This window comes from Cheilinus undulatus, linkage group 23, assembly GCF_018320785.1.
Source record: "Cheilinus undulatus linkage group 23, ASM1832078v1, whole genome shotgun sequence".
NCBI classification, from domain to species: domain Eukaryota; kingdom Metazoa; phylum Chordata; class Actinopteri; order Labriformes; family Labridae; genus Cheilinus; species Cheilinus undulatus.
This window is the reverse complement of record NC_054887.1, coordinates 4,125,089-4,150,076: the sequence shown is the minus strand read 5'-3', so window position 1 is coordinate 4,150,076 and position 24,988 is coordinate 4,125,089. Positions and strand designations below refer to the sequence as shown.

At 39.9% G+C, this 24,988-nt stretch overlaps 1 protein-coding gene across 1 annotated transcript; it reads right to left on the bottom strand.

Moving 5' to 3' along the window:
- Nucleotides 1-1,949: 1,949 nt before the first annotated feature.
- LOC121505743 (fibulin-1-like) lies at nt 1,950-24,311 on the bottom strand. The gene is made up of 17 exons (XM_041781292.1): nt 24,076-24,311; nt 23,741-23,849; nt 22,100-22,235; nt 21,807-21,960; nt 17,761-17,820; nt 17,543-17,632; nt 16,208-16,345; nt 15,975-16,112; nt 15,761-15,904; nt 15,515-15,637; nt 13,349-13,474; nt 12,598-12,717; nt 12,373-12,504; nt 10,804-10,927; nt 5,832-5,968; nt 4,107-4,247; nt 1,950-3,721 (listed from the first exon to the last, which is right to left on the bottom strand). Exons 1-17 carry the CDS (start codon nt 24,128-24,130, stop codon nt 3,582-3,584), a joined length of 2,067 nt encoding a protein of 688 aa, XP_041637226.1. The 5' UTR covers nt 24,131-24,311; the 3' UTR covers nt 1,950-3,581.
- Between the last annotated feature and the right edge of the window lie 677 nt (nt 24,312-24,988).

Here is a 24,988-nt window from a genome sequence, read left to right as displayed (position 1 = left end):
TACGTAGCAAACAGAGATTAAGTTCATGAAGCTCATGGATATCTACTAACAAAGCTAACTTTGGCTACATTATCTCATAGCTTTTATAGCTATGTAAGCTTTAGCTTTGTATGCTAAAGCTAACTTAGCTACATAGGCTAACATAGTTACGTTACCTACATAGCTAAAGTAACTATGTTAGCTTTTGCTAAAGCTGGTCATGCCTGGTCACTGTAAAGTAGATAATGGGGCTATGTAGCTAACAGAAATAAAACTAAAGCTGATGAAGCTTGTGGAAATCTATACCAACACAGCTAACATTAGCTATGAAGTGACATTATCTGCATAGCTTGCATAGCTACATCAGTTATAGCTATATTTGCCAGAGCTCACATTGCTAAAGCTAACTTTGCTACATTGGTGGATGCAGTAATGTTAACTATGGAGCTTATGTAGCTAGCATAGCTATGCTAGCTTAGCTAAAGTTAATGATGCTACAGGGAACCACTGTGCACAAATCTATGCATCTATGATTTAACTAATTTCTGTGAAAAACATGTACACAATTAACTACGTTAGCATTCACAGATGTATAGTCTGAGACTCGAGAACCAAACTCTCCCAGTTCAAGAGTCTAAGCTTTAGCTACAATACAAGAGGACACTCCTTTTTTAAATTTGTGGTAAAAATAGGAGACATTTCTAGGGATGGGTCTCTACAAACGGGGACTGTCCGAGAAAATCATGGGCATCTGGTCATCCTAATGTAGATAATGGAGCTACGTAGCAAACAGAGTTTAAGTTCTAACTTTGACTACTTTATCTGCATAGCTTATATAGGTATGTAAGCTTTAGCTTTGTATGCTAAAGCTGACTTTTCTAAAGCTACCTTAGCCACATAGGCTAACGAAGCAACCTTAACTACATAGCTAGAGTTACTTTTTGCCAAAGAAGGTCATGCCTGGTCACTCTAAAGTAGATAATGGAGCTATGTAGCTAACAGAACAAATACTAAAGCTAATGAAGCTAGTGGAAATCTATATCAAGGGAGCTAACATTGGCTCTGTAGCTACGTTATCAGCATAGCTTACATAGCTACATTAGCTTTAGCTATATTTGCTAGAGCTCACATTGCTAAAGCTAACTTAGCTACATTAACCCATACATAGCAAACAGAGTTTAAGTTCATGAAGCTCATGGATATCTATTATAACGATATCTACTGGGGCTACGTTATCTACATAGCTCTTAGGAATAAATAGAGATGCTCTGCACCATATTCTGTTTCTGCCTCTACTGCTGAGATCCAGCCGCTCATTGGCCATTTATTTTACACCGACCCTGACAGAAGAGCTGATCGGAAATTTGTCATCCATTCTGTCCCCTTATTCTTCTAATGGCTGATAATTAGACATGCTACATTTGGTACGATGTGTTTGCTTCATCAAGGCCTGTCAGCTGTTGAAATGGAAAACTGAGCTGGATTAACTCGTTTTAGATGAGTTACTTCTTGTTTCCTCTGAAGACGCCCACAGACCCACATAACTGTTCAGATACACTGAGATGGAAGAGCATGTAGCTGAAGATTGTACTGCATAAAAGTGCCAAACACGGAGGCTTTGTGGGGGGAAATAAAACACTTCAAAAAACGTTGATATAGTGTACAATCGAGCCAGCATTGTTTGTTGTGCCTATTTTTTATCTGAGAGTCACTAAATTACATGGAGAAACTGTACCCATCTGTAGTGCTGTACAGCCTAGCTTCTCCAAGGGCTCACTGAAATGTAAAACTGTAAGCTAATGGCCTTACTATCACCAAGTACCTTATGCAACCCAACTTGAAAATCATGAAATATACAGTACCTGTTAATTTTATTTTATAAAGTAAACACAAAGATTAAGCTCAGGCAGAGATCAATTTAAGAAACATTTAAATTTAATGCCTGTATGAAATGCAATGAACAAAATCTGTCATTTTAACCAAACTTTTATTGAAATGATGTAAGATACTGAAGGTTTCTTTTTTCCTAAATACTCAAGAGGGGTCAGACTGCAGACTGTAACGCTCAGACACTTCCTCCTGCATTACTCTGAGACACTGCATAGGACAGAATAGAAATACACGAACAAACTTTCAAAATGAAACTGTATTAGACTTCCTGTTTTCAAGCAGATCCGATGGATGAAACCAGACTCAAAAATAGGGAGAAACTCTTGCTATTCCACTTTTCATTTTTAACAAAAATGAAAAAGCAGAGGAGAAGTCTGAGACGTTTCGAGGGGTGGAATAAGCCAGAAACAGGTCTCTAAAAACCAGGACTGTCCCTGGAAATCAAGGACGTAGCTAACAAAGCTGAAGAAAGCTCACAAAGCTCATTGATATCTATATTAACAAAGCTAATGTTAGCTACGTATCTACATTATGTGCTACGTAAGCTTAAGCTATGAAACAAGAAGCTCTTTTTTTCAAATTCTGAGAAATTCCCAGAGACGGCACAAGCCCGGTACAGGTCTCTAAAATCTGGGACTGTCCCAGAAAACCAGGTCAGTAGCTAAAAAAGCTGGAGTGAAACCTCACAAAGCTCATTGATATCTATACTCACAAGCTAACGTTAGCTATGTAGCTATATTATCTATGTATCTTACGTAGGTACGTAAGCTTTCGCTATGAAACAAGAAGAACCTCTTTTTAAATTCAGAGTAGAAATCTGAGATGTTTCCAGGGACAACATAAGCCGGGGACAGGCCTCTAAAAACTGGGACTCATCCAAAAAATCAAAGGTCTGGCCACCTCAATGAAGATAATGGAGCTAAGCTGCTAACAGAGCTAAAACAGTAGCTAAAAAGCTCATGGATATCTATACATACAAAGCTAATATTAGCTATGTAGCTTACTCATCTACGTAACTAACAAAGCTACATTAGCTTTAGCTAAGATTGCTAAAGCCAACATTGCCAAAGCTAATTTAGCTACATTGGCTAACATAGTAACATTTACTAAGTAGCTAGCGTAGCTATGTAAGCTTTTGCAAAAGCTAACAAAGTGAAAGTGAGCCACTATTCATGTATCTGATCTAAGCCAGACCTAAACATAATTCAACCCCCGTTTAGAAGTCTGACCTTTATTCTGTTTTACTATAAAACGTTTCTTAGTTTGTAACGTTTGCAGTGAAATGCCAGACTTTGTTTAAAAAAACAGTTTCATAAAAAAAAAAAAATCTAAAATTGGAAATATGCAGTTCCAGTAAGTTACGGCACTTCAGTTCTGACAGAGGCGGCGTCTGAGCTCTACGGTCTGCAGCCCGACATTCTTGGGATTACTCTGACACTTGAACCAACCTGTTCTTGATATTGCATTCTTGTTTAATTAGTACATGTTGTTTGAAAAGCAAAGTTAAGTTGTAACTAACACCTTTAAAGAGTTGCAAACTGCCCCTTTTTTTTCCTCTGTCCATTAAACAGTAGCAAATTCACATTTTCCATTGATTATCTTATATACAGCATATCTATCTTTTATTACACAGCATTGAGGTGTTTTACAGTGTTTCTAACACAATAAGGGAGCCAAAATATTCTTATATATTATTTGTTTCATCTATAAAGCTAGAACCAGAACTCAGAGATGAAGATATGGATGATGACAACATTGCGATGAGAAATGATCCCCGACTTGACGTAGTTCATGGCCACCTCTAGGACAAGATCCCTGGGGCCAACAATAGGTTTTACCTGCCGGACCACACCTGATGGGTGACACAAGATTGGTAGAAGTGATTGAAATGATATTCTGAGAAAGAGATAAGTCACATGCATGCACTGGTGGTTCTCAACCGTGCCACAGAGCCATTCACAGTGAGTTGTCAATATTTGTGCGGAATAGAATTGTAAAGTCTGCAAGATTTTTTCTGAGCATGATCGTTAAGCCCTGTTTCTTTCTTCTGTTATGTTTTGTACCATCTGCAGTCAAAACTGACCATAAACAAATGTGATTGGTTAAAAAAAAAACAGGAATTTGGGTTGTGATTTTTCATGAGAGTTGGAGGTTGGTCCTGACTCTGTACCAGTTGAAAACCACTGGTATATTAGTGAAACAAGAGCGCCTGATCCAAAGTGAGACTGTCTCCTTACCCATGATCATGCCCTGATGGGAGCGCTTCTGCACGTCAAAAGAGAACTGGGGATCTTGAGTCAGGATGTCGAAGAAAACATCAGTGGCACCGGTTGGAGGAACAGGGTTAGCTGCCGCTGCTGTCCGCAGGAAAACAATCTCTGTTGAAAAACATTGGTGTAAAGTTTATATTATGCTGATAGGAGCAGGTCTTGAAATCAGATCTTCAAGGCAGGATTTAACAATCCACCTGAGGGGAAGAATCATTAATTGAAGCTCACTGAAGTTATTGTACCATAAAACTTGAATTAATATCCAGGGCTCTTATTTCAGTCTATAAAATTAGCCTGTATTCATCAGGACAGGGTTTATTATGAGATGGGCCTCTACTAATAAAAACATTGCATACAGTGCCTCTAGATTTCTACAAAGAGATTTCAATCAAATAAAAATGTGTGATGTATAAATATTCACCCCCTTTAAAGTGGCCAACCTAATTCAACAGGTCTAGTCGCTGGTTAATCAGTATTCCCAGCTACCATTACACCATAAATACAAAAGAACACTCCAAGCAAGCACCGAAGCACTGGTGGCAGCATCATGCTGTGGGGATGCTTCTCGGCAGCTGGCCCTGGAGGGCGTGTATAGGTAGAAGGTAAAAGAATGCGGCAAATATAGGAAAATCCTTGAGGACAATCTTATTCAGTCTGCAAAGAACTACGGCTTGGGAGAAGATTTATTTTCCAGTAAGACAACGAGCCGAAGCATACAGAGAAAGCTACACAGAAATGGTTTAAGACAACAAGGGGAATGTTCTGGAGTGGCCAAGTCAAAGCCTAGGATTCAGTCCAAGAAGGAATTTGTGGCTCGACTTGAAAAGGGCCAACCCCTGTGCAACCTGACAGAGCTGGAGCAGTTTTGCACAGAGGAATGGAGTAAAACTGAAGATGTCTGAGCCTGATTGAGACCTATCCACAAAACCTCAGTGCTGTGATTGTATTAAATATTTATGCAGTGTTTTTTCTCACATTACATATTTTCGTTTTATTGATATTTCTTTGCATAAATCTGCTTTCACTTTGAAATTAAAGAGGTTTTTGTTGTCAAAAAATCATAGTATATTGACTATGAAAGAATGAAGCCAGCTTTGATTTTGCAAGAATGTCTGGAACATTCCCTCAAACCTGACCAGTCTCCCGGTTCTGCTGCTGAGTAACACCCCCACAGCATGATGCTGCCACCACCATGGTGCTGGGCAGGTGATGAGCAGTGTCTGGTTTCCTCCAGACATAGCGTTTAGAATCGCATCACAGTTTAATATTCAGACCAGAGAATCTTGTTTCTCACAGTCTGAGTCCTTCAGAGGCTTTGTTGCAAACTTCAAGCAGGCTTTCGTTTGTTTTGCAGTGAGGAGAGGCTTCTGTCTAGCCACTCTAGCATAAAGCCCAGGTCAGTGGAGGACTGCAGTGATGGCTGTCCCGCTAGACTCTGTTCCATCTCCACACAGGATCTCTGGAGCTCAGTCAGAGTGGCTATCAGGTTCTTGGTCTCCTCTCTTACTAAGACCCATCTCCCCTGAATGCTCGGTTTGGCTGGACGACCAGGTTTTGGAAGAGTCCTGGTTGTGCCAAACTTCTTCCATGTGAGAATTCTGGAGGCTCTTGGGAACCTTCAGTGCAGCAGAAATGCTGATGTGGCTTTAAGAGCCGTTTCTAAGGACTTCCTGCTGTTCCACCTCGTCTTACCTTCTGGTTCACTGAAGTCTCTGAAAGTGGGCAGAGAGATGCTGGTGTGGGTGATGAGGTGGACGGGGTCCAGATTGCAGCCGATGTCGTTTGGTTGGCAGGCTTTAATACAACGCACATTGACTGAGGCTTCTTGCCTGGAATTGAGAAGAACAATGGGTGGAAAAGATGGAGAAGAAAACATATCATTTTGGCCATGAAAAAATGAAAACAATGAAGTGAAATTCCTTGCAGTTCCAGCCTAAATGGTACACAACTATTTATTAGAAAAAGCTCTGATGAAAGACGGACTACTGCAACCTGGCAACACCTGAATAGCCCCATAGACCTCCATGGTTAACCGAGGAACTGGTTACTTAAAAAAACCTCCGATTCCCCAGCCTAAATTAATGTTCGTGAGGTTACCCAACATGAAGACAGCAGTGTTTTCAGACAGAACCTCAAAAATGGCAAAGAGAGCAGAGCCATGTAATTAGCAGCGAGCAGGTGAGTCCAAGTTGTCAGCAGACATGCAGCCAAAACCACAGAGATGATTGTGTGGTATTCAACACTAATAAAATGCCAATAGGGGATAATGGCATGGTAGTCAACCATGAATGAATGGATATGATCCCAGAGGACAAAGGAAATAGATCAAAATTAACATGAATGTGCCTCTCAAAGGAGAAATAAGGACACTGAATAAGCCTGTCACTTTTTTAACAATTTAAAATAATTAACCAGGAGGTTTTTCTTTTTTTAAAGCAGGTGGTTAAGTCCTGCAAGGGTTTAGGAGCATGAAAGTGTCATATACATCATACAGTTTCATTTTAAATCATCACCGTCTACAGTAAACCCCAAAAACCACCAGTGGAAAATTTGTCTGGCTCTGTTCGCCCAGCTGACCAATACAGCTACAAGGCTTTTTGGTATTATTTTCAGCAAATTAACTGATAACCACCCAATACCAACACTAAAAGCACCATCCATCTTGTGAGCCGTAATGCTGCTCCACCACTAATTGAGCCCCATGCTGGCAGCACACCAGGTGCCCATAAATAAGTTCCACGCTTATTTTTCTTACTGTCCGCTAAGGCAAAGTCTGTTTGATCCTATGCTGAGGCCGCTTGGAACGGACCAGCGGAAAAATTGGTTTCAGCATTAGAAATGACCGCAGTGGAGGAAGCACGAGAATAGTGGCAGAAGCCATTGAAAAGAAGAAACCAGAAAGACTGAGAGGCCATTTTTATCTGTCACAATTTTATTTCAAACACACAGAGAGTACGCAGAGAGGGAAGCTGCAGAAAGACATGTAAAACGGCTGCCATCAGTGCATCTTAATGCACAACCCTATTATAAGAGTTAAAAGATGGTCAACAGCTAAAGAGCTCCATCTAGTGGTATAAAGAATGAATCATATCTAGTTCAGCTATATGACAAAAGGAGAGCAAAAAGTAAAGTCACAACTATTTTCTTGACAATGTCCCCTTTTCTTTGATTAAACTTTATAATGTCAACTCAAAAATGCTCAAAATATCAACCTAGCACAGAAAGTAAATACATTTGTGTTTGGTAGATTATTTATTTGCTGTAACAATGCTTCCTGGGAATAAATCTTACGCTGTTGGACAGCCTGTTTACCTCCCTTTTAAATGGTGCAACATTTGTAAGGAGCATGCATTTGTGGGATGAGCAGCAGAGCTGAGTATGTGGGTTAAGCCAGTGAAAAATCTCCCAAATCCTTTCTCCCAATGCCAAACAGCTGATTCTGCTGTTGCTATTATTCAGGGGCCTGATTGGCATGGTTGGATCCCCCGATCCTCCGGGGAGGAGAGCGGGGTTTATCAGAGACTACCTCCAGAATTTGGGAGTGGAGAGGATGAAACAGCCTACCAGCAGTCCTGACCTCAAACTAATTGAACACTTGTGGGATCAGTTTGGGCGTGCCGGAGAGACCAATGCAACCACACTGGCTGGATGAAGATTGGGGTGCCATCCCACAGCAATGTGTGACCAGGCTGGTGACCAGCATCCTTCCTGTTTATTAAATGATGATAAAACTGCCAATACATCTTGTTTCTTCAGACTTCAATTATCCAATCCAACAACAAGAGTCAATGGTGGAATGACCCACATACTCAGCTCTGCTCCTCATCCCACAAATGCACGATCCTTACAAATGGGGCACCATTTCAAAGGGAAATAAACAGGCTTTCCAAGAGTAGAAGATTAATGCCAAGAAGCATCCTTACAACAAAGAAATAATCTAACAAATACTAATTTACTTACTTGTAGATTACGTAACTGCCAAGAGTTCATGTTGAGGTGAAATATGGACACTAAACCAGCTTGGATTAGCTCTAAGACTATAACAGCTATCTTGGCTCAGTCAGAATGTAATAAAATCAGTTAACACATCTCTAAAAAGCTTTTTTACTTTTAAGAGGTTAGTGTTAGACTGTTTCTTGGGGAGGCACAGTGGTTTCATAGCAAATGCATTGTTTTAAGTCTGAGTGAACCTGAGCTTCAAAAACTAATGAATGTGGTTTAAATTTGAGCATACAGACTTAGAGTGGTGACAGTTTTCTTACTGTTCTTTTTTTGTTAATCATTCTTTTTTCAAGATACAACAAAAACTACAGCAAATGTGTGCACAACTTTCAGGAAAAAGTCATTATTCAGTGTGGCCTCTGTTTGCACTCAGCACATTTTGAAATCTTTATGGGTGACATCTTGAAGTTTTCTTGAGTAATCTTCTGGTATTTTACGCCAAGTCTCTTTCAGAACTTCTAGCGTTCCTTTTCAGATTGAAGCGGGCTTTTTTTTGTTTTGGATAATTGTCATGCCGATAGTGTAATGAATTCCATTTCTAAAACAGTAAAGCTGATGATAGCCTTGAACTTTTGCACGTTACCGTAAACATCAGCAATTGTTCTAATAAAGTATGCTATTTGTAAAAAAAAAAAAAAAAAAAAAAAAAAAAATCTTAATGTAGACTGTTGTTCCATCATTTTACTTTAAGTTGGAATGTTTCCTATCAAAGAGTATATCATGAGCATCTAAAATCTTAGTTGGAACCCAAAAGTGGGCTGAAAAGTCAAAAATTCTACAGTGCATTCAGACCCCCTTCACTTTTTCAGTCTCTTCTGTTGCAGCCTGATGCTACAGTCATTTAACTTCATCTTTATTCTCATTAATCTACTCTCAGTACCCCATCATGACAACACAGACTGTTAAAAATTTTGCAAGCCATGAGGTCTAAGGAGCTGCAGCGCTCAGAGGCAGGATTGTTAACAGGTACAGATCTGGGGAAGGCTACAAAAACATTTCTGCTGCACTGGAGGTTCCCAAGAGCACAGCGGCCACATGGAAGAAGTCTGGCACAACCAGGACTCTTCTGAGAGCTGGTCACCTGGACTAACTGAGCAATCAGGGGAGAAGGGCCTCAGTAGGAGAGGTGACCAAGAACCTGATGGTCACTCTGACTGAGCTGTAGAGATCCTGTGTGGAGATGGGACACAAATCTAGAAGGACAACCATCACTGCAGCCCTCCACTGATCTGGACTTTATGAGAGTGGCTAAATGGAAGCTTCCCCTCAGCACAAAACCGAGAAAACTTGCTTCAAGTTTTCAAAGACTCCACTTGGAAGCCAAGTGTTGTTGCAAAGGGTCTGAATACTTATGTAAATGGGATTTTCCACTTTTTAATTCTTAATATATTTGAAAACATTTCTAAAATTCTGTTTTAACATTTTTATGATTGGTTTCTGAGTGTAGCAACATAAGGAAATTGAAAAAAGTGAAGGGGTTCTGAATACCTCCTGAATGCACAGTTTGACGTGCTTTTACTTTGAAGTATATCTCCATTTATCTGTCCCTTTCACATCTTGTGTCTCATCTCAATTCCAACCTCATTGAAAACATTTGTTTAACATTTAAAAAGAAGTCTGGATCACAATTTTCCATAAAGGAGCTGACTGTGGGTCCTGATGCTAGACCAGCTGAGAAGCACTGCTCTAATTATCATGTGAATTTGAGAACTACCAAATATCCATGAGTGGTTAGTACAAAACCAAAACGGAATTGAAACTTTCCAAACTTTTCCTTTGGCCTGTATTTTTTGAAGATTTTTTGGGGGGGCTTTTTGCCTTTATTGGATGGAAAAGCTAAAGACAGACAGGAAATATGAGGTAGAAGTGGGGGGAAGATTCAGATCTAGGACTGTAGCCTCTGTATAAGGGTGCCCCCTCTAGCAACTGAGCTAATTTTTCCTATACCTTAAACTTCTAATATGGAAAAGTTCTTGAGGGCCGGATGATCTGTTCAGGTGTCACAAACACAGCAATTTTGGCCATGTACAGATGTGACGTCCCGTAGCGAATCAGCCTCATCTCAACAGTCAGAGAGAAGTCCCGAGGCTGAGATAAAGGGTGGCGCAGTGAGATCTCTCCTCCGTGCGTCTGCTGCTGCACCATAAAGTATCCTTCTTCATCTCCAGAGACTATGTTGAGCAGAATTTTGTCTCCCGGCACAGAATTAGAGGGTCCCATCCGGAAAACGTTAGCAGGTACGGGGGTGTTGATGGGGAAGCTTATGTTGTAGAAGGAGATTCTCAGTGGGAGCAAATAACACGACGCAGGATCCTGCGTGAACTCGCAAGTTACGCGCTCGCAACGGCTGGAAGGACAAAAAAACGAAAGGCTCATAGAAGGAGGGCAAACCATCAAAGCAGCAGTAGCATGAAAAAAGAGGGTGCAAACAAAGAGGAGGAACAACAGATGGACATTTGAGAAAGAAAGAGGATGGCAAAAACTGCTGACAGATGTTCATAAAAAGCAAAAATAAAAAATAAATAAATCACAGAGTTAGAAAAGATTGCAAAACAAGAAAGAAGTACAGACTAAAATGCAAGTAAGTGAGATGCATCATGCTCAGCTAGAGAAAATCCACCCTTTCATTGCACTTTAAAGCCAAGTAACCATGAACACTTACCCTCTTGCTGCTTGCCGGAAGTTTGCAGGACATGCAAAGGACAGGCAGCGAAATCCTCCCTGGATGTTGAAGCAGCTTTCAGAGACGGAGCAAGTATGGCTCCCCACTGCGCATTCATCAATATCTGAAAAAAATAAGAGCAAGGAAAGCTTCAACAATCAAATATTCAACAATATTCTCAATCAGTGGTGTCAAACTCAGTCACAGCAGGGGCCCGATTCTGAGTGTAGGCCTTACCTGAGAGCCTAACAAGTTCAACATTAAACCGTAAACCTCATTGTCACCACAAATGAATTATGGGAAAAAAACACTAAGCACTGATGATACATGATGTTGTAATTAAAAACATTCAAATGATCAGTTTAAAGGCTCAAAATCTGAGATTAAAAGTCAAAATTATGCTTTCAAAAGGCAAATATATGAGATAGAAAGTAAAAAAATAGGTCAAAATATAAAAACTTACATATTAAAGGTCAAAATATGAGATCGAATCTGAAAAAAAATCTGAGTTAAAGGTATAAATATGAGATAAATTGTTAAATTATGGTTCTAAAGGCTCAAAATAAAGGATTAAAATTCAAGGTTAGGAGTTCAAAATATCAAAATATAAATTCATATTTAAAATTTTGACTCTAAAAGATAAAAATATTAAATAAAATTTGAAATCATCAGTTTAAAAAGTTTAAATTTGTTAGAAAAAGCAAAATTATGAATTTAAAGGACAAAATATGAGATACATTTTTCATTTATGAGTGTAAAAAGTTTAAAAAAAAAGGGATTAAAAGTCAAGGTTAAGAGTTTAAAATGTGAAAATATAAATTAAAATGTAAAATTGATTATCTGAAAGGTCAAAATATGAAACAAAAAGTCAAAATCATGAATTCAAAATGTAACTTATGAAATACTGAGTTTTAAAGGTCTAAATGTGAGATAAAATTCGAAGTCATGAATTAAAATGGTCAAAATATGTGATCAAATTTTAGATTATGAATCTGAAAGGCTATAATTGGTGATAAAAGTCAAAATATGAAATATTTAATTCTAAAGGTCAAAATATGGGATCAAATTCATGAGTTTTAAGGTAAGAAAAATAAGATAAAATTTGAAATCATGAGTTTTAGAGTTCAAATTATGAATTAACATTTAAAAGTATAAATCCAAAAAGTCAAAATATGAAATAAAAAATCAAAAATATGAGTTTAAGGTGTAATCATGAGATGCAAAATTGAATTTATGAAATAAAAACACAAATTAATTTCTTTTCCACATTCTTAATATCTAAATATTTTTACCTATTATGTTTTCTGATTTTTCTGACTTAACAAGGATATTTTTAATTATCAAGGATAAATTTTCATTTTTACACTGGCGGAAATCTGCAGAGCTCATACTGGTGGGCCTGTTATAATAAAAATATGATATGATATTGAGGGCCGGATATAACTGTACCACGGGCCGGAGTTGGCCCCCGGGCCTTGAGTTTGACACCCTTGGTCTAGATGCACAGCTCCCTTTGGAAAGGAATCAGAAGAGTAATGCAAATAGGTAGCTCTATAACAAAAGACTGACCTTGGCATGTGCGTCCATTGTGGGCTAGTGTGTAGCCTGTCAGTGGGCAGGTGCAGTAGAAACTTCCTGGAGCGTTAGAGCAGCGGTAGGAGCAGACATGACCTCCAGTAGGCAGAGCACACTCATCAATATCTGACAGAAACAGAGAAAAAATGTCAGTCCTCTCTGTCTCAGTGAGATTTCACTAAAATCTACGTTTCCAGCGCTGAGAATCATGAACAATACCTTCACATGTTATCCCATCTATGTCACTCAGCTGGTAACCACGGCGACAGTAGCACTGGTAGGAGCCGTAGACATTGGCACACTCCTGGCTGCAAGGGTTGGCCTCACACTCGTTGACATCTGTCAGCATTTATACATATGTACAACTCATATTTATAGTGATTTTTTTAAAGCATTTTCATTTGTATACTATATGGACAAAAGTATTTGGCCACCCCTTTTGCAGCTGTAACAGCCTCCACTCTTCGTGGAAGGCTTTCCACAAGATTTTGGAGTGTTTCTGCCCATTCATTCTGTAGAGCATTTATGAGGTCAGGCACTGATGTTGGACTCTGCAGTTGCTGACCCCACTCTGGGATTTTATGTGGTCTTCTGCTTCATAGCTGAGTTGCTGTTGTTCCTAAACTTTTCCACTTTCTAATACTATCACTTACAGTGAACTGTAGAATATCCAGCAGAGATTAAATTTCCTGAATAGTCATAAGCAAAGGTAGCATCCATCAAGGTACCATGCCTAAAGTCACTGAGCTCTTCAGAACGACCTGTTTAGAATCACAGATGTTTGCAAATGGAGACTGCATGGCTAATACATGTTTTTTAATACACCTGTGGCAAAAGGTCTGATTGAAACGGCTGAATTCAATGATAAACAGGTGTGGCCAAATACTTTTGTCCATATAGTGAGTTTATATATTGTTATACAGTTGTAGCATTCATCTTAATAGGTTATTACTAATAACAAAAACGTCACCTTCACAGTTTCTGCCATCCTGGGACAGTTTGAATCCAGAGGTGCAGCTGCACATATAGGACCCCTCTGTATTCTCACATTTGTGAGCACACAGCCGCCCAGGATAATGTCTGCATTCATTAATATCTACAAAAGAAGACAGGCAATCAAACGAACATCAGAATTACACAGAGAACCAAACGTTGCTTCATTTCAAAATGAAGGTAGATATGAACTGAACAATCAAGTAAACATCATGTCTTCCTCTGTAACTCATTTAATAACATTTTTCCTGGTGTTTTATTTAAAGACTAATACTATTGTATAAGTTGTCATTTCTTAAAATATTTTCATAAAACTTGTGGTGTAGAAGCTCTGATGTTGTCAAAATTACTTCCTTATTAATTTTTCAAAATAAGACTTAGAAACACAATGTATGACAGCTTATTAAGACCACCCTAAAAGATTTCTTTTTAAATAAAGAGGGCCTGTTTATTCCCGGGCAGAAAAGTCAAACATTTTGGAATTTTGACATTTTTGGGACCAGAGCCCCACGGTCCAACCCCACAGGTCTGTCCAATACCACACAGATTCTGACAATTAATGTCAAAGGTCACATACACTCCTGATCAAAATTTAAAGAACAGTTGAAATATTGCAAGAAGTCGCATTTTGCACTGTTGGATCTTAAGAAGGTTCTAAGTAGAGCTTCAAATTGCAAAAATAAGAAATGGGAGTGAGACAAAAAAAAATTTGAGTAAGCAATTTATTGAAAACAACAATGAAACAGAAATAGGCTACTCATCAGCTGATCAAAAGTTTAAGACCACAGCCTTTAAAAGCCAAAATCTGCGCAAAAATGTGGATTCAATGTGATTTTCTGTCAGGTATTCTCACTGTCATGACCTCCTGATGGCAAAGTCATTTGAATTTCTTAAAAGATCCTGAGGGTTATGGAACAAAACAGTCAAGTGGTAGACCCAAAAATATACCACCGGCACTGAGCCAGGGGATCCGATTGGCTGTCTGTCAAGGCACGTGAAGATCCTCGACCCAAATTGAGGCCGTAAGTGGTGCCGACTGCAGCCCGATAACCATCAGACGGCATCTGTGAGGGAAGGGCTCAAAAAACAACAAATGTCTTCAAAGTCCTCATCTCCTTCAACGCCACTAAATCGCCTGTTTGAACTTTCCAAAGGAGTACCAAATATGGGACACTGAAAGGCGGAAGAAAGTTTTATTCTCTGATGAGAAAAAAATGTCACCTTGATGGTCCTGATGGCTTCCAACGTTACTGGCATGACAAGGAGATCCCACTGAGATGTTTTCTACGCGGCACAGTGGAGGGGGTGCCATCATGATCTGGGCTGCTTTTTCCTTCAGTGGAACAATGGAGCTTCAGGTTGCGCAGGGGCGTCAAACAGCGGCTGGCTATGTGGAGATGTTGCAGCGGGCATCCCTCATGACTGAGGGCCCTCGTCTGCGTGGTAATGACTGGGTTTTTCAACAAGAACAGTTCAACGTTGCAGTTCACAATGACTGCCTGACAAAGGACTTCTTCCAGGAGAAGAACGTCACTCTTTTGGACCATCCTGCATGTTCCCCTCATCTAAATCCAACTGAAAACGTTTGGGGATGGATGGCAAGGGAAGTTTACAAAAATGGACATCAGTTCCAGACAGTGGATGCCCTTCGTGAAGCCATCTTCACCACTCGTCTCACTCCTATTTCTTCTTTTTGCATTTTGAAGCTCTACTTAGACCCTTCTTAAGATCCAACAGTGAAAAATGTAAATTCTAGCAATTTTTCAACTGGTCTTAAAATTTTGATCAGGAGTGTATTTATAAAAGTGTAAAGTAAAAAATGTACAATAAACCAAACTGAAAATAGTGGTTAGATTTTCGACTTTTAATTTTAAAAAACTGAAGTAAATTTATGACTGTTAATTTTCAAGAAATGAAGAAATTCTCAATTTTTAAAAGAGGCTCCTTTTTTCTGGAGTGTCCATAATAACCCCTTTTGTTAAGAACAAGCATATCTAGGCCTATTTTGTGAATGAAAATGATTAAAATTGAAGTTTTATTTTTTGGCTTAGTTTTTCTTAGATTTGAGTGGGTGGGGCCAAAGGAGAGACCCCCAGTGGCTTGAGTTTAACAGAAAAATAATAGCATTATATTTGTTCTGTACCTTCACACAGTTTGGTGAGACTGTTGAAGATGAAGCCAAGTTTGCATTCACAGCGGAATGAGCCCACAAAGTTTACACAGCCATGGCCGACGCACACGTTTCCTGTACGGCACTCATCCACATCTGCAACACAGACGAGAGAAATTTTAGTTCGATATGTCTGAGAATGAGAAATTAATGTGACCTAAAAGGATTTCTTCTTTAAAAACAGGAAGATGGACAGCTTACATGTGTGACAGTTTTTACCTTCACAACGTGTGCCGTCCTCAGATTGATGATAGCCCCGCCCACAGGTCACTACGTTCCTGCGACAAGTGTAGGAGCCCACTGTGTTGATGCACGTCTGTCCAGGCAGGCATGGTGTGGTATGGGCCACACACTCGTTTATATCTAATAAGAAAACCCATTAAGAAAGCCATCTCATCTTCTACCTGTGGAGTAATTTTGATACTGAACTCACCGATACAGCTGCCTGCAGCATCCTGAATGAAACCGTCTCCACAACTCTCCTTGGGCCTGCAGCGAAACGAGCCGGCAGTGTTGATGCAGAGAAAGCCTCTCCCACAGTTGTGGGTCCCCAAAGCACACTCATCTATGTCTGGAACACACAAACAGTCAAAGTATTTATAATTCCAATGACAGCCATCTTTCTTAGATATTCCTGTATTTTCAGCAGTGCCGCTGGCTCCTTACCTTGGCAGTTGTTGTTGTCTGTGAGTTCATACCCGGTCCCACAGCCAGTTTCCCTCTGACAGCGAAAGGAGCCCTCTGTGTTGATGCAAACTTGGCCGTACACGCAGTTGTGACCATCAGTCAGACACTCATTAATATCTGAGAAGAGACCGAACAACTAAAAGGTCACATGCAAAAAAAAAAAAAAAATTCAGGCATTTACAAAAATATGTGCCCCTGGCCTGTCCACAATCCCCCCAAGAATTAGAAAAATCACCGGCCACCCCCCTTGTCCAACTTTTAGAAAATGTGTGCTGAAACAAGCCGTTCTCAGATTTTCTCCTCATGATGTCATGTGGGGATTTAGCCCCGCCCAGGTTCAGTTGGCCCTCCCCACTTGGAAGAAAGTTCCACTCTCCTCTCCTGATCCTCCTCTGAGCTGGCAGCTCAGAGGAGGATCAGGAGAGCCATGGGAGGGGCGGAGTCAGACAGCTCATTAACATTTAAAGCCACAGACACAAAAACTGCTCATTCTAAGCAGGACTTAGGAGTTTGTAGACATGCAAAAAACCAATACTGGACTGTTTTGTCAACAACAAACTTCACAGGCATGTTTTGGGGACCTCTTGGACCAAAATAAACTTGTCTTAAAGGGGTAAAATAGGTGACCTTTAAAGCTCTATGCATTTATGAAAGCTTCAGTGCTTTTGTGCTTTTTAAAGAAAAATCAATGCAAGTATCATTTCATATATTTTAATCATCAATGGCTTAACAGCTACAGCAGGGTAGGTGTCAGACCAAGCTATTAACAGCAATCATGAGGAGATTTTCACAAATCATTAATTTAGATGTGAAGGATAAGATACTTTTGTTAAAAAACAACTTACATGGTCATACAGAGATAAAAAGTCCACAGAGGGGCACCAGAATCCACACAAACCAAAAAGTACCTCCCAGGTAATAGGCAGGTGCATCTCAAAAAAGTAGTACATCATGTAAAAGTTCATTTTTCTTCTGTGATTTACTTCAGAAAAATACATTTCTATAAATTCTAGACTCATCTCAATGTGAAACATTTCAAGGGTTTTCTTTAATTTAATCTCCATGGCTTACAGCTCATGAAAATCCACTACCTCAAAATGTTACAATATTGTGGGAAAGTCCAACATGAAAAGGTTTCCTGAGCCTTCATTTTCTCACTCTGGTTCAGTACACACAACCACAATCATGGGGAAGACTGCTGGCTTTGTTCTCAGAGGCTATATCAAAGAATATTCATGGAAAGTTGACTGGATGGGAAAGGCGTTAATTATAAATATACATACTGTATAGAAAATCTATGCTTTCAGTGCTTACCCTCACAGGTCACTCCATCCTGCTGCAGCTGATAACCACCATGACATGCACATGTACCGTTACCGACACACAACTGGGAGCAACGTGAGTCTAGAAAGAGCAGAGACATATTAGGATATAAAACTGCACTGTGTTTGTCCTTGATCGCAGAATCATATGACAGGCTATCATTTAAGGCCCCATATCATCACTATTAACAGAAGAAAGGAAGGTGTCACCTGTACAGGTGTTTGGAGGTTTGGCAGTCACATTGGCCTCAGGCTTCTCTGTCACTGGCGCTGTGGAAGAAAAAGAGTCAATAAAAGAAAATACTTTCAGCATCGTCACACAGAACAACTTTTGAAATCTCTTCTATCATCCTACTTATATCCTCGGCCTTCCCTCGAACAGGCAAGACTCTAGTTTGCTTTCATGCAAATAATGTTTTTGCAGCTTGTGTTTGTGAGGCTTCTGTTGTTCTTTTTCAGCGAGTGAGGTGACAAAAGCTACAGTTGAAAACACCATTTGGCCCTGAGGAACCATTTGGCAAGGTGTCTAGAGATTAGCCTTGTGAGTACACTCATGATCTCTTTTCTGTCTGTCTCTGGCAGAAATCTGCTCCCCAGCTGCTGCACCAAGGACATTTCTCTGACAGTTTATGGGAACAGTGTTGTTCTCTTTGTCCTTGTAACACAGCCTGTTTTAGTGAGGAGCTTGACTATTTTAAAACCGAAACAAACAAATACTCTGAGAGCTGGTAAAATCACAAGAACCACTTCTAAAGGTCATATGATTTGTGTAAAGATTTAAAAAACATTGTAAAAAAAAGAGATTACAAGCATTTAACTAAACTGTGAGACCAAACTGGAGAAGGTTTTTACATTTGTTTTAGTTTCGTTAACTAAGAAAATCAAAAACAGCTATTCAAGCTCTATATTGATAGAACACATTTGGTTTTAAGTAAACAGTACTCAGTCATTCTGAGTATTTTTTGTCATTGAGCTCAAATGATTTGACAACCATCCCTTCATCTTCATAGTTTTTCAGAATGCCTTCAGGCATTAGACACTTTTGCACCATGAGTGAAGTTACTGACTGAGTAAGGCCGGCCATACCCTAGACGATTTTCAAACCTAAAATGATTTTAAAACCATGGGAGACCACAGACATGAGGACATTTTCATTATGTTGAATATGTTGCAGTTTGGAGCATAAATGGACCAAAACACCTGATATAAAAAAGAAAAAGGACAAAACTGATTAATTTTAAATCCTTTTATCCCCATCATTATGTGCCAATTTTACCAATTTTTTAGAGAACTTGTGAAATGATTTCAAAATAATAATAATTCTGCCAATAATTGCCAGAAGACAAGATAAAATAGTTAAAATATTGATTAAACATTTACATTTACTCAATTTCACAGTAAAACGGGGTAAAATAAAAGGTATCGATGCATGTCCAATAAGGACTTCAGGACTTTTGCCATCATTTTTTTAGACACCTAGTTACGACCTACTGAAAACTGCCTTACGACCCACTTTTGGGTCCCAGCCCACCAGTTGAGAAGCACTGCACTAGTTGACTCAGCCAGACTCGGCTGAGACTCGGAATGAAATCCAGTCTAGAATGAAGCTACAGTTGTGTTTATGGTTGTGAGTGGTGAAAGTAAGGCTACCTCATCTGCTTGCGCTGATTGGTTATTGTGGATACTACGACCTAGAATAGTCATGTTAAACATATTTTATATTTATGATTTGGGGTCTTGGAGGACATGATTTGGAGCAGTAAAACAAACAAACTGACACCACACACTTGAGGATTATTCAGACAAATTATTGTTTGCAACGAGGCTCCACTCAGGATACGCCCCACAATCTTTGGGGGAGGCATACCCCGGCTCAAATCGGGTTTAAAACTGTAGTGTGTGGCTGACCTTAGAGAAGAACTGACCATGAAGAGCAACTTTAACATGATAAGGATAAGTAGCTGAACTCTGTAGAAGAGTACTTCTGGGCCCTTCGCTAAGACTGAGCAGTTGGAGGTTGTTTCAAAATAAGAGTTGCGGTTACATCAAAATCCAAAACAGCTTTTTCAGTACTATTTTCCTGAAATGACAGGATGCATTTTTTAGTACTCAATCACTTGAAGTAACCTGTGTTCAAACTGTTGGGCAATCATTCCTTAATCTGAAATGCATTTTAGCATAAGACACTTTTGCACCATGAGTGAAGTTACTGACTCAGTTAGAGAAGTCCCACCTGTTGATATGTGGATGGTATACTGAACATGATAAATGAGGACCCTCTGGTTCAGAGTGCATCTTTCAGTAACTGCCGCCTTAAGTTGGCCTCTTAAGTGACATAAACGTTCAACATTCAAATATGTGATGGAAATAAGGGAAAACTAGGCAATCATTTGTCTCAGTATTCTAAAGTTTTGGATTACATGGTTTTAAGTTTTATAAACTTGAACTTTTTGTCTTAAAAAGCTTATAAAACATCAGCCCTGTGGTGCACAAGAAAGCTCTATGCATCCTTTTTTTCAGGACTACCTGGGCTTTAATAATATATCTACTACAGTAATGTCACTGGAATTTTAGAAAAAGTTAAAGCACTCTAAAGTCAAAGGACAAAATCTAACTGGAATTGAAACCTAAAGATTTTTACTGATAACACAGAGTAAAAAATAGTGGCTAAGCCTTTTTTGCACAGACTTGTTCTCCATCTCTTGGAGACAAAACAGTGAAAAAAATAAACATTCTGTGACTAACGTTTATCAAAATATCTACATTTATACAAAAAAACTCCATGCACTGTTTTGCAGTTAGTCACTTGTGCCTTTCCTCAAAGCAGTAGAGATGCAACAGCTTGCCATTAGTCGACAGCCCTTCCCACAGTGCATTGTGGGTAAACAATATGGCGATGCCCATGGCAGAAAGCTGAAGTGAATGATTAGAAATGGATAAAAAATACACTTATCATCAGATCTAATGACTTGGATTTAATCTTTAAAGACCCTGAAAAGTCACCAAAATACCTGACTCATTAGAACGGCCTCCTTTTGGGCTAAAGAGACATTTAGGGGTAGCAAATGAACGACAAAAAGACCAGCTTTCAGAGGAGAAAAGACTAAGTGTCTTTGACTTATGGTTCAGATGTTATTAACGTTTTAATGAGCTTGTCACTTCTTGTTGTATACGACAACACCGTCCTCGGAGACCCCAGAAAGTCAGCCAAGTTCAGGGCTCACTAGAAAATGTTCTGTTAAAGCTATTAATGCATGGAGAACATAATCAGAAAGGCACAACAGAGAGCTTTCATAGGAAAAAACAAGCTAGTGCCTACAACTTACGGTTCAAAAGTTACCGAGCCATTTACAAAGGAGTGTACCTGCAGCACGGATCCGTACCACGCCAGCTCTAAGGGTTAAAGTTCTGTTAACTTACTTCTTGGGACATGCAAATGAAAAACTTGGGAAATATTTGTGCTAACTAATGAAGGCTTTGAATTTCAGTGTAATTAATATGTATGCATATCATGTAAGTGACAAGTTTTAGTCATCTGAACAACTGGCTGTTTAGGTTCATCAACTCAAAAACTGAAGCAATCATTTGCCTCAAATTTTTTTTAATTCTGGTAACTTTATTAAGGTTGACAGTGTGTGGGAGCTGATAACCCGCCTCATGTGATGTCACCTGGGTCTGTGATCAAAGAGCTCAAGATTAAAGTGTAGAAAAGTGCACTGTCAAGGAGTTGAGATGTCAACTTTGCAGTGTTAAGCTTGTCAACTATGACTAAAAATGTTTGTTGATAGCATTTTTTTCCATGACAAAAACTAGACTAAACTAGACAGCTCCTAATTTGTTTTTGAGGCTCAATTAATTGGCAGAAATGTCTTAAGTTAAGTGGTATTGTGGGTAATTTGAGAGTCTTCCCTCCTCTGGGACTCAAGATTAAACTAGAGAAATTAGGAGTCATAAAGCTGTGCTGTAGCTCTGCTTTTCTTTTTAAGGCTTGCAGCTTCAGGCGGCTACTAGCTACGCACACGTGAGACTAAACTGAAGTAGGTGAAGTGATACTGTGGGTGATTTGGGTTTTAACAATGATGAAACAATGTGGAGTAAAAAAAGAACACCCTGTTTTAGTCTTATCTGAGCTAATGTGTCAAACGGCCAAGCATTGTGATTGTCGTTAGCGTCAGAGACACTCACTAGTCATTCCCTCGTGATAGGACACAGTGGGGCTTATCAAACTGAAAGAACAAGACTGTTGGTTCTCTTACCTTCAACACTTGGTTTGATGTCCTCTGTTGTGTTTTTGCCACAGCAAGTTTTGGTTGTGTGTGCACACTGTCTCCCCAGCAACAAACCCCTGAGCTCACAGCTCGAGCCACGGCTGGCCAGCATTAGACCGAGAGCGCAGCAGTCACAGCACGTCTGATAGGAAACAGAGAGGGTGAAATGTGATGTGATACAGGAAAGAATCCCCCTTTTATTGATTCACAAAGCACAAAGTGAATTTTATATGCCTGTTAAAAGAGATTTATAAATGCTTAAAATATTTAAATAATTTCACCTTTGAGATCTTGGTTTCCCAAGGGTCTCCTTGGAAGAATGGCCTCTCACAGGCCCCTTGTCCCTGTGCCATTTTGATGCCATTGTCACAGAGCTTGTGTTCTACTGCCGCTGCACAGCACTGCTCCTGGGCAATCCTGCAAAGACGCTCAAACGTTTAACATGAAACCCCTAAAAGAACAGAAACTGTGCAAATGAAGAAATGCTTACAGGTTATGCTGGAGGTCTGTTAGCTGGCTGGGGGAGAATTTGTGTTGCAACATGTTGCACGTGTACAATACTTTCAAAGGAAAGTTTTTTTTTGTTTTTTTTGCTTTTTTGACAAGGTCCAGTCACTGGTTTATCAGTGTTCCTGGCTACCATTACACCATGAAGGCATAAGAACACTTCAATTCAGAGAAAAGGTAAGCTAAAAGTTTAAGTCAGGAGAGAGATTTAAAAAAATCCAAGGCTCTGAACATCCCCAGTTAAATCCATCATCAAGAGATGGAAGGAATATGTCACATTTGTAAATCCGCCTAGATCAGGTCGTCCTCACAAACTGAGTGAGCGTGCAAGAAGGAGACTAGTGAGAAAGACCACCAAGACACCTATGACTACTCTGAAGGAGTTCCAAGCTTCAGCAGCTGAGATGGGAGAGACTCTGCAGACAACAACTGTTGGCCGGGTTCCTCACCAGTCAGAGCTTTATGGGAGAGTGGCAAAGAGAAAACTCAGATTAAATCTGGACTAGAGTTCACCAAAAGGCATGTGGGAGACTCCATGGTCAAGCGGATGAAAGTTCTTTGGTCAGATGAGACCAAAATGGAGCTTTTAGGCCATCAGAAAAGATGCCAAACACACCATCCCCACTGTGAGGCACGGTGGTGGCAGCATCATGCTGTGGGGATGCTTCTCAGCAGCCGGTCCTGGAAGGCTTGAAAAGGTAATGGGTAAAATCAATGCAGCAAAATAACAGAAAACCCTAGAGGACAATCTTATTCAGCTGGCTTGGGAGAAGATTTATGCTCCAGCAAGACAATGAGCCGAAGCATACAGCTAAAGCTACGCATAAATCAAAAATGGTTATAGATATTTGCAGTATTGCAAATTATGGCCTATTTTGCTTTTGTACTAAAATTACACAGCATCAATTTCAATCCATTTCAATAGGAGCTAAAAATCCTCACAGAAGCTTTAAACAGGCTTCATTTGTAATGACCACGTATCCTCCCAGTGTCTCCCAGTCTTTCCTTGACAAACACTCCCTTAAGTGACCTCCATGTGTTGACCAGGTGTTCTTCTATTTCATCAATCACTACCTCTATGGTCTTACAGCCAAACGAGGCCCTTTAGTGTTAAAAATGCTCCAGGGGGGCATTTAACGCCTGGCCTTACTGTGTAGTTACTAAGCAGTAAACCTCCACTGTAGCAGGATGGATGGGTGAGGCCTGTGGGGAGGATTTGGAGCTTGTAACCCTCGGGGCGTTTCCTGCTTTGAAAAAACACCACTGCAAACCTTCTCCTAAAAGATGGATCTATTTCCCTCTTTGGTTTTGAGAATTCCTCACTATGATATATTCTGACCTCTACTGATTCCCCACACCCTTGGACATATGTTAGTGCAGGACCAAGCTGGTTTGAGAAACCAGGTGTTTCTTACCTGCAGGTGTGGGAAGAGGAGATGAGGGGGAGGATTGTACAGTCTTGTCCTCCCAGGGCCCGGTCCCTCCCATCCTGACAGCACTCTTCTATAGTAGGAGGCTGAAATTCTGCAGGGATGCAATGATGAGAGAGGAAATAGCAGAAGCGTGGAGCAAAGTACAAAAGACATAGGAGGACTGCCTCCGAGCACAGATTTCATCAGAAAGACTGAAAACAGTCCATGGGAAAGAAATAAAGCTGAACTGCTTAAGTAAATCACATAATTAAAGGCTATTCAAAGTACGACAACCGTATAAAAAGCCCCAAAGAAAGTTAGAGTCGTGCTGTCGTTACCTTGTCCGTGCAGAGCTCCGTAGAAAGAAAACAGAAGTATTATCCACTGCGCCATTGCTCCTCACAGGGTTTCACGTCACCAATATTTAAACCTCTCTGGTTTTAATGGTTTCTAGAAAGTCTGCAGAAAAAAACGGTGTCTCCTCTGAAATTACAACCGTCAAGATGGAGAACATGTCAGTCAGCAGCAGGAGAAAGACTGACATCTCCACCCGAGAGGTGAGAGGTTTGTGGGGGCGGCGAGGGCGGGGAAGAGGGTAACCAAAAACACCTCTGATATTCATGGGTTCACTACAACACGACGTTTCCGCAGAAGATTACAGACAACACGGGGAATTTCCAGAAAAAGGGGTCATTTAGGGACATTTTCCTCCCTTTTCTACACTGTTAGACCGAACAAAATTGAGTTGTGTAAACTTTTTACATTTTTTTCTGAGTCGATGGAACACATTTTTATTTTTACGCAATTGCACTCAAACTAAACTTAGCACAAAAGTGTTTGGTAGATTATTTCTTTGTTGTAACAATGCTTCTTGGCAATAAATCGTATCCCGTTGAAGAGTCTGTTTATAAGCCTTTTAAATGGTGCAACATTCGTAAGGATCATGCGTTTGTGGGATGAGCAGCAGAGCTGAGTATGTGGGTTGCGCCTGTAAGTGGCCACCGGCCTTTCTTTTGTTATATTCATGTTCAGTGGTTAAGTGGCGCGCCCCGGAACAGGTATAAAGGTCACGTGTGTCATCACAAGCCAACTTTGATTGAAGCCAGGAGGTCCGTGTACGCATGCAGGAAGTTTCAGAAGGTATGTAGCAACAAATAATCTTTTTAATAAGGTTTAATTTTGTTGTTTTATGAGCGTTTTTGATTGTATTGTGTATTTGATCACAACAGTGGATAAACAGCATACCTGCCG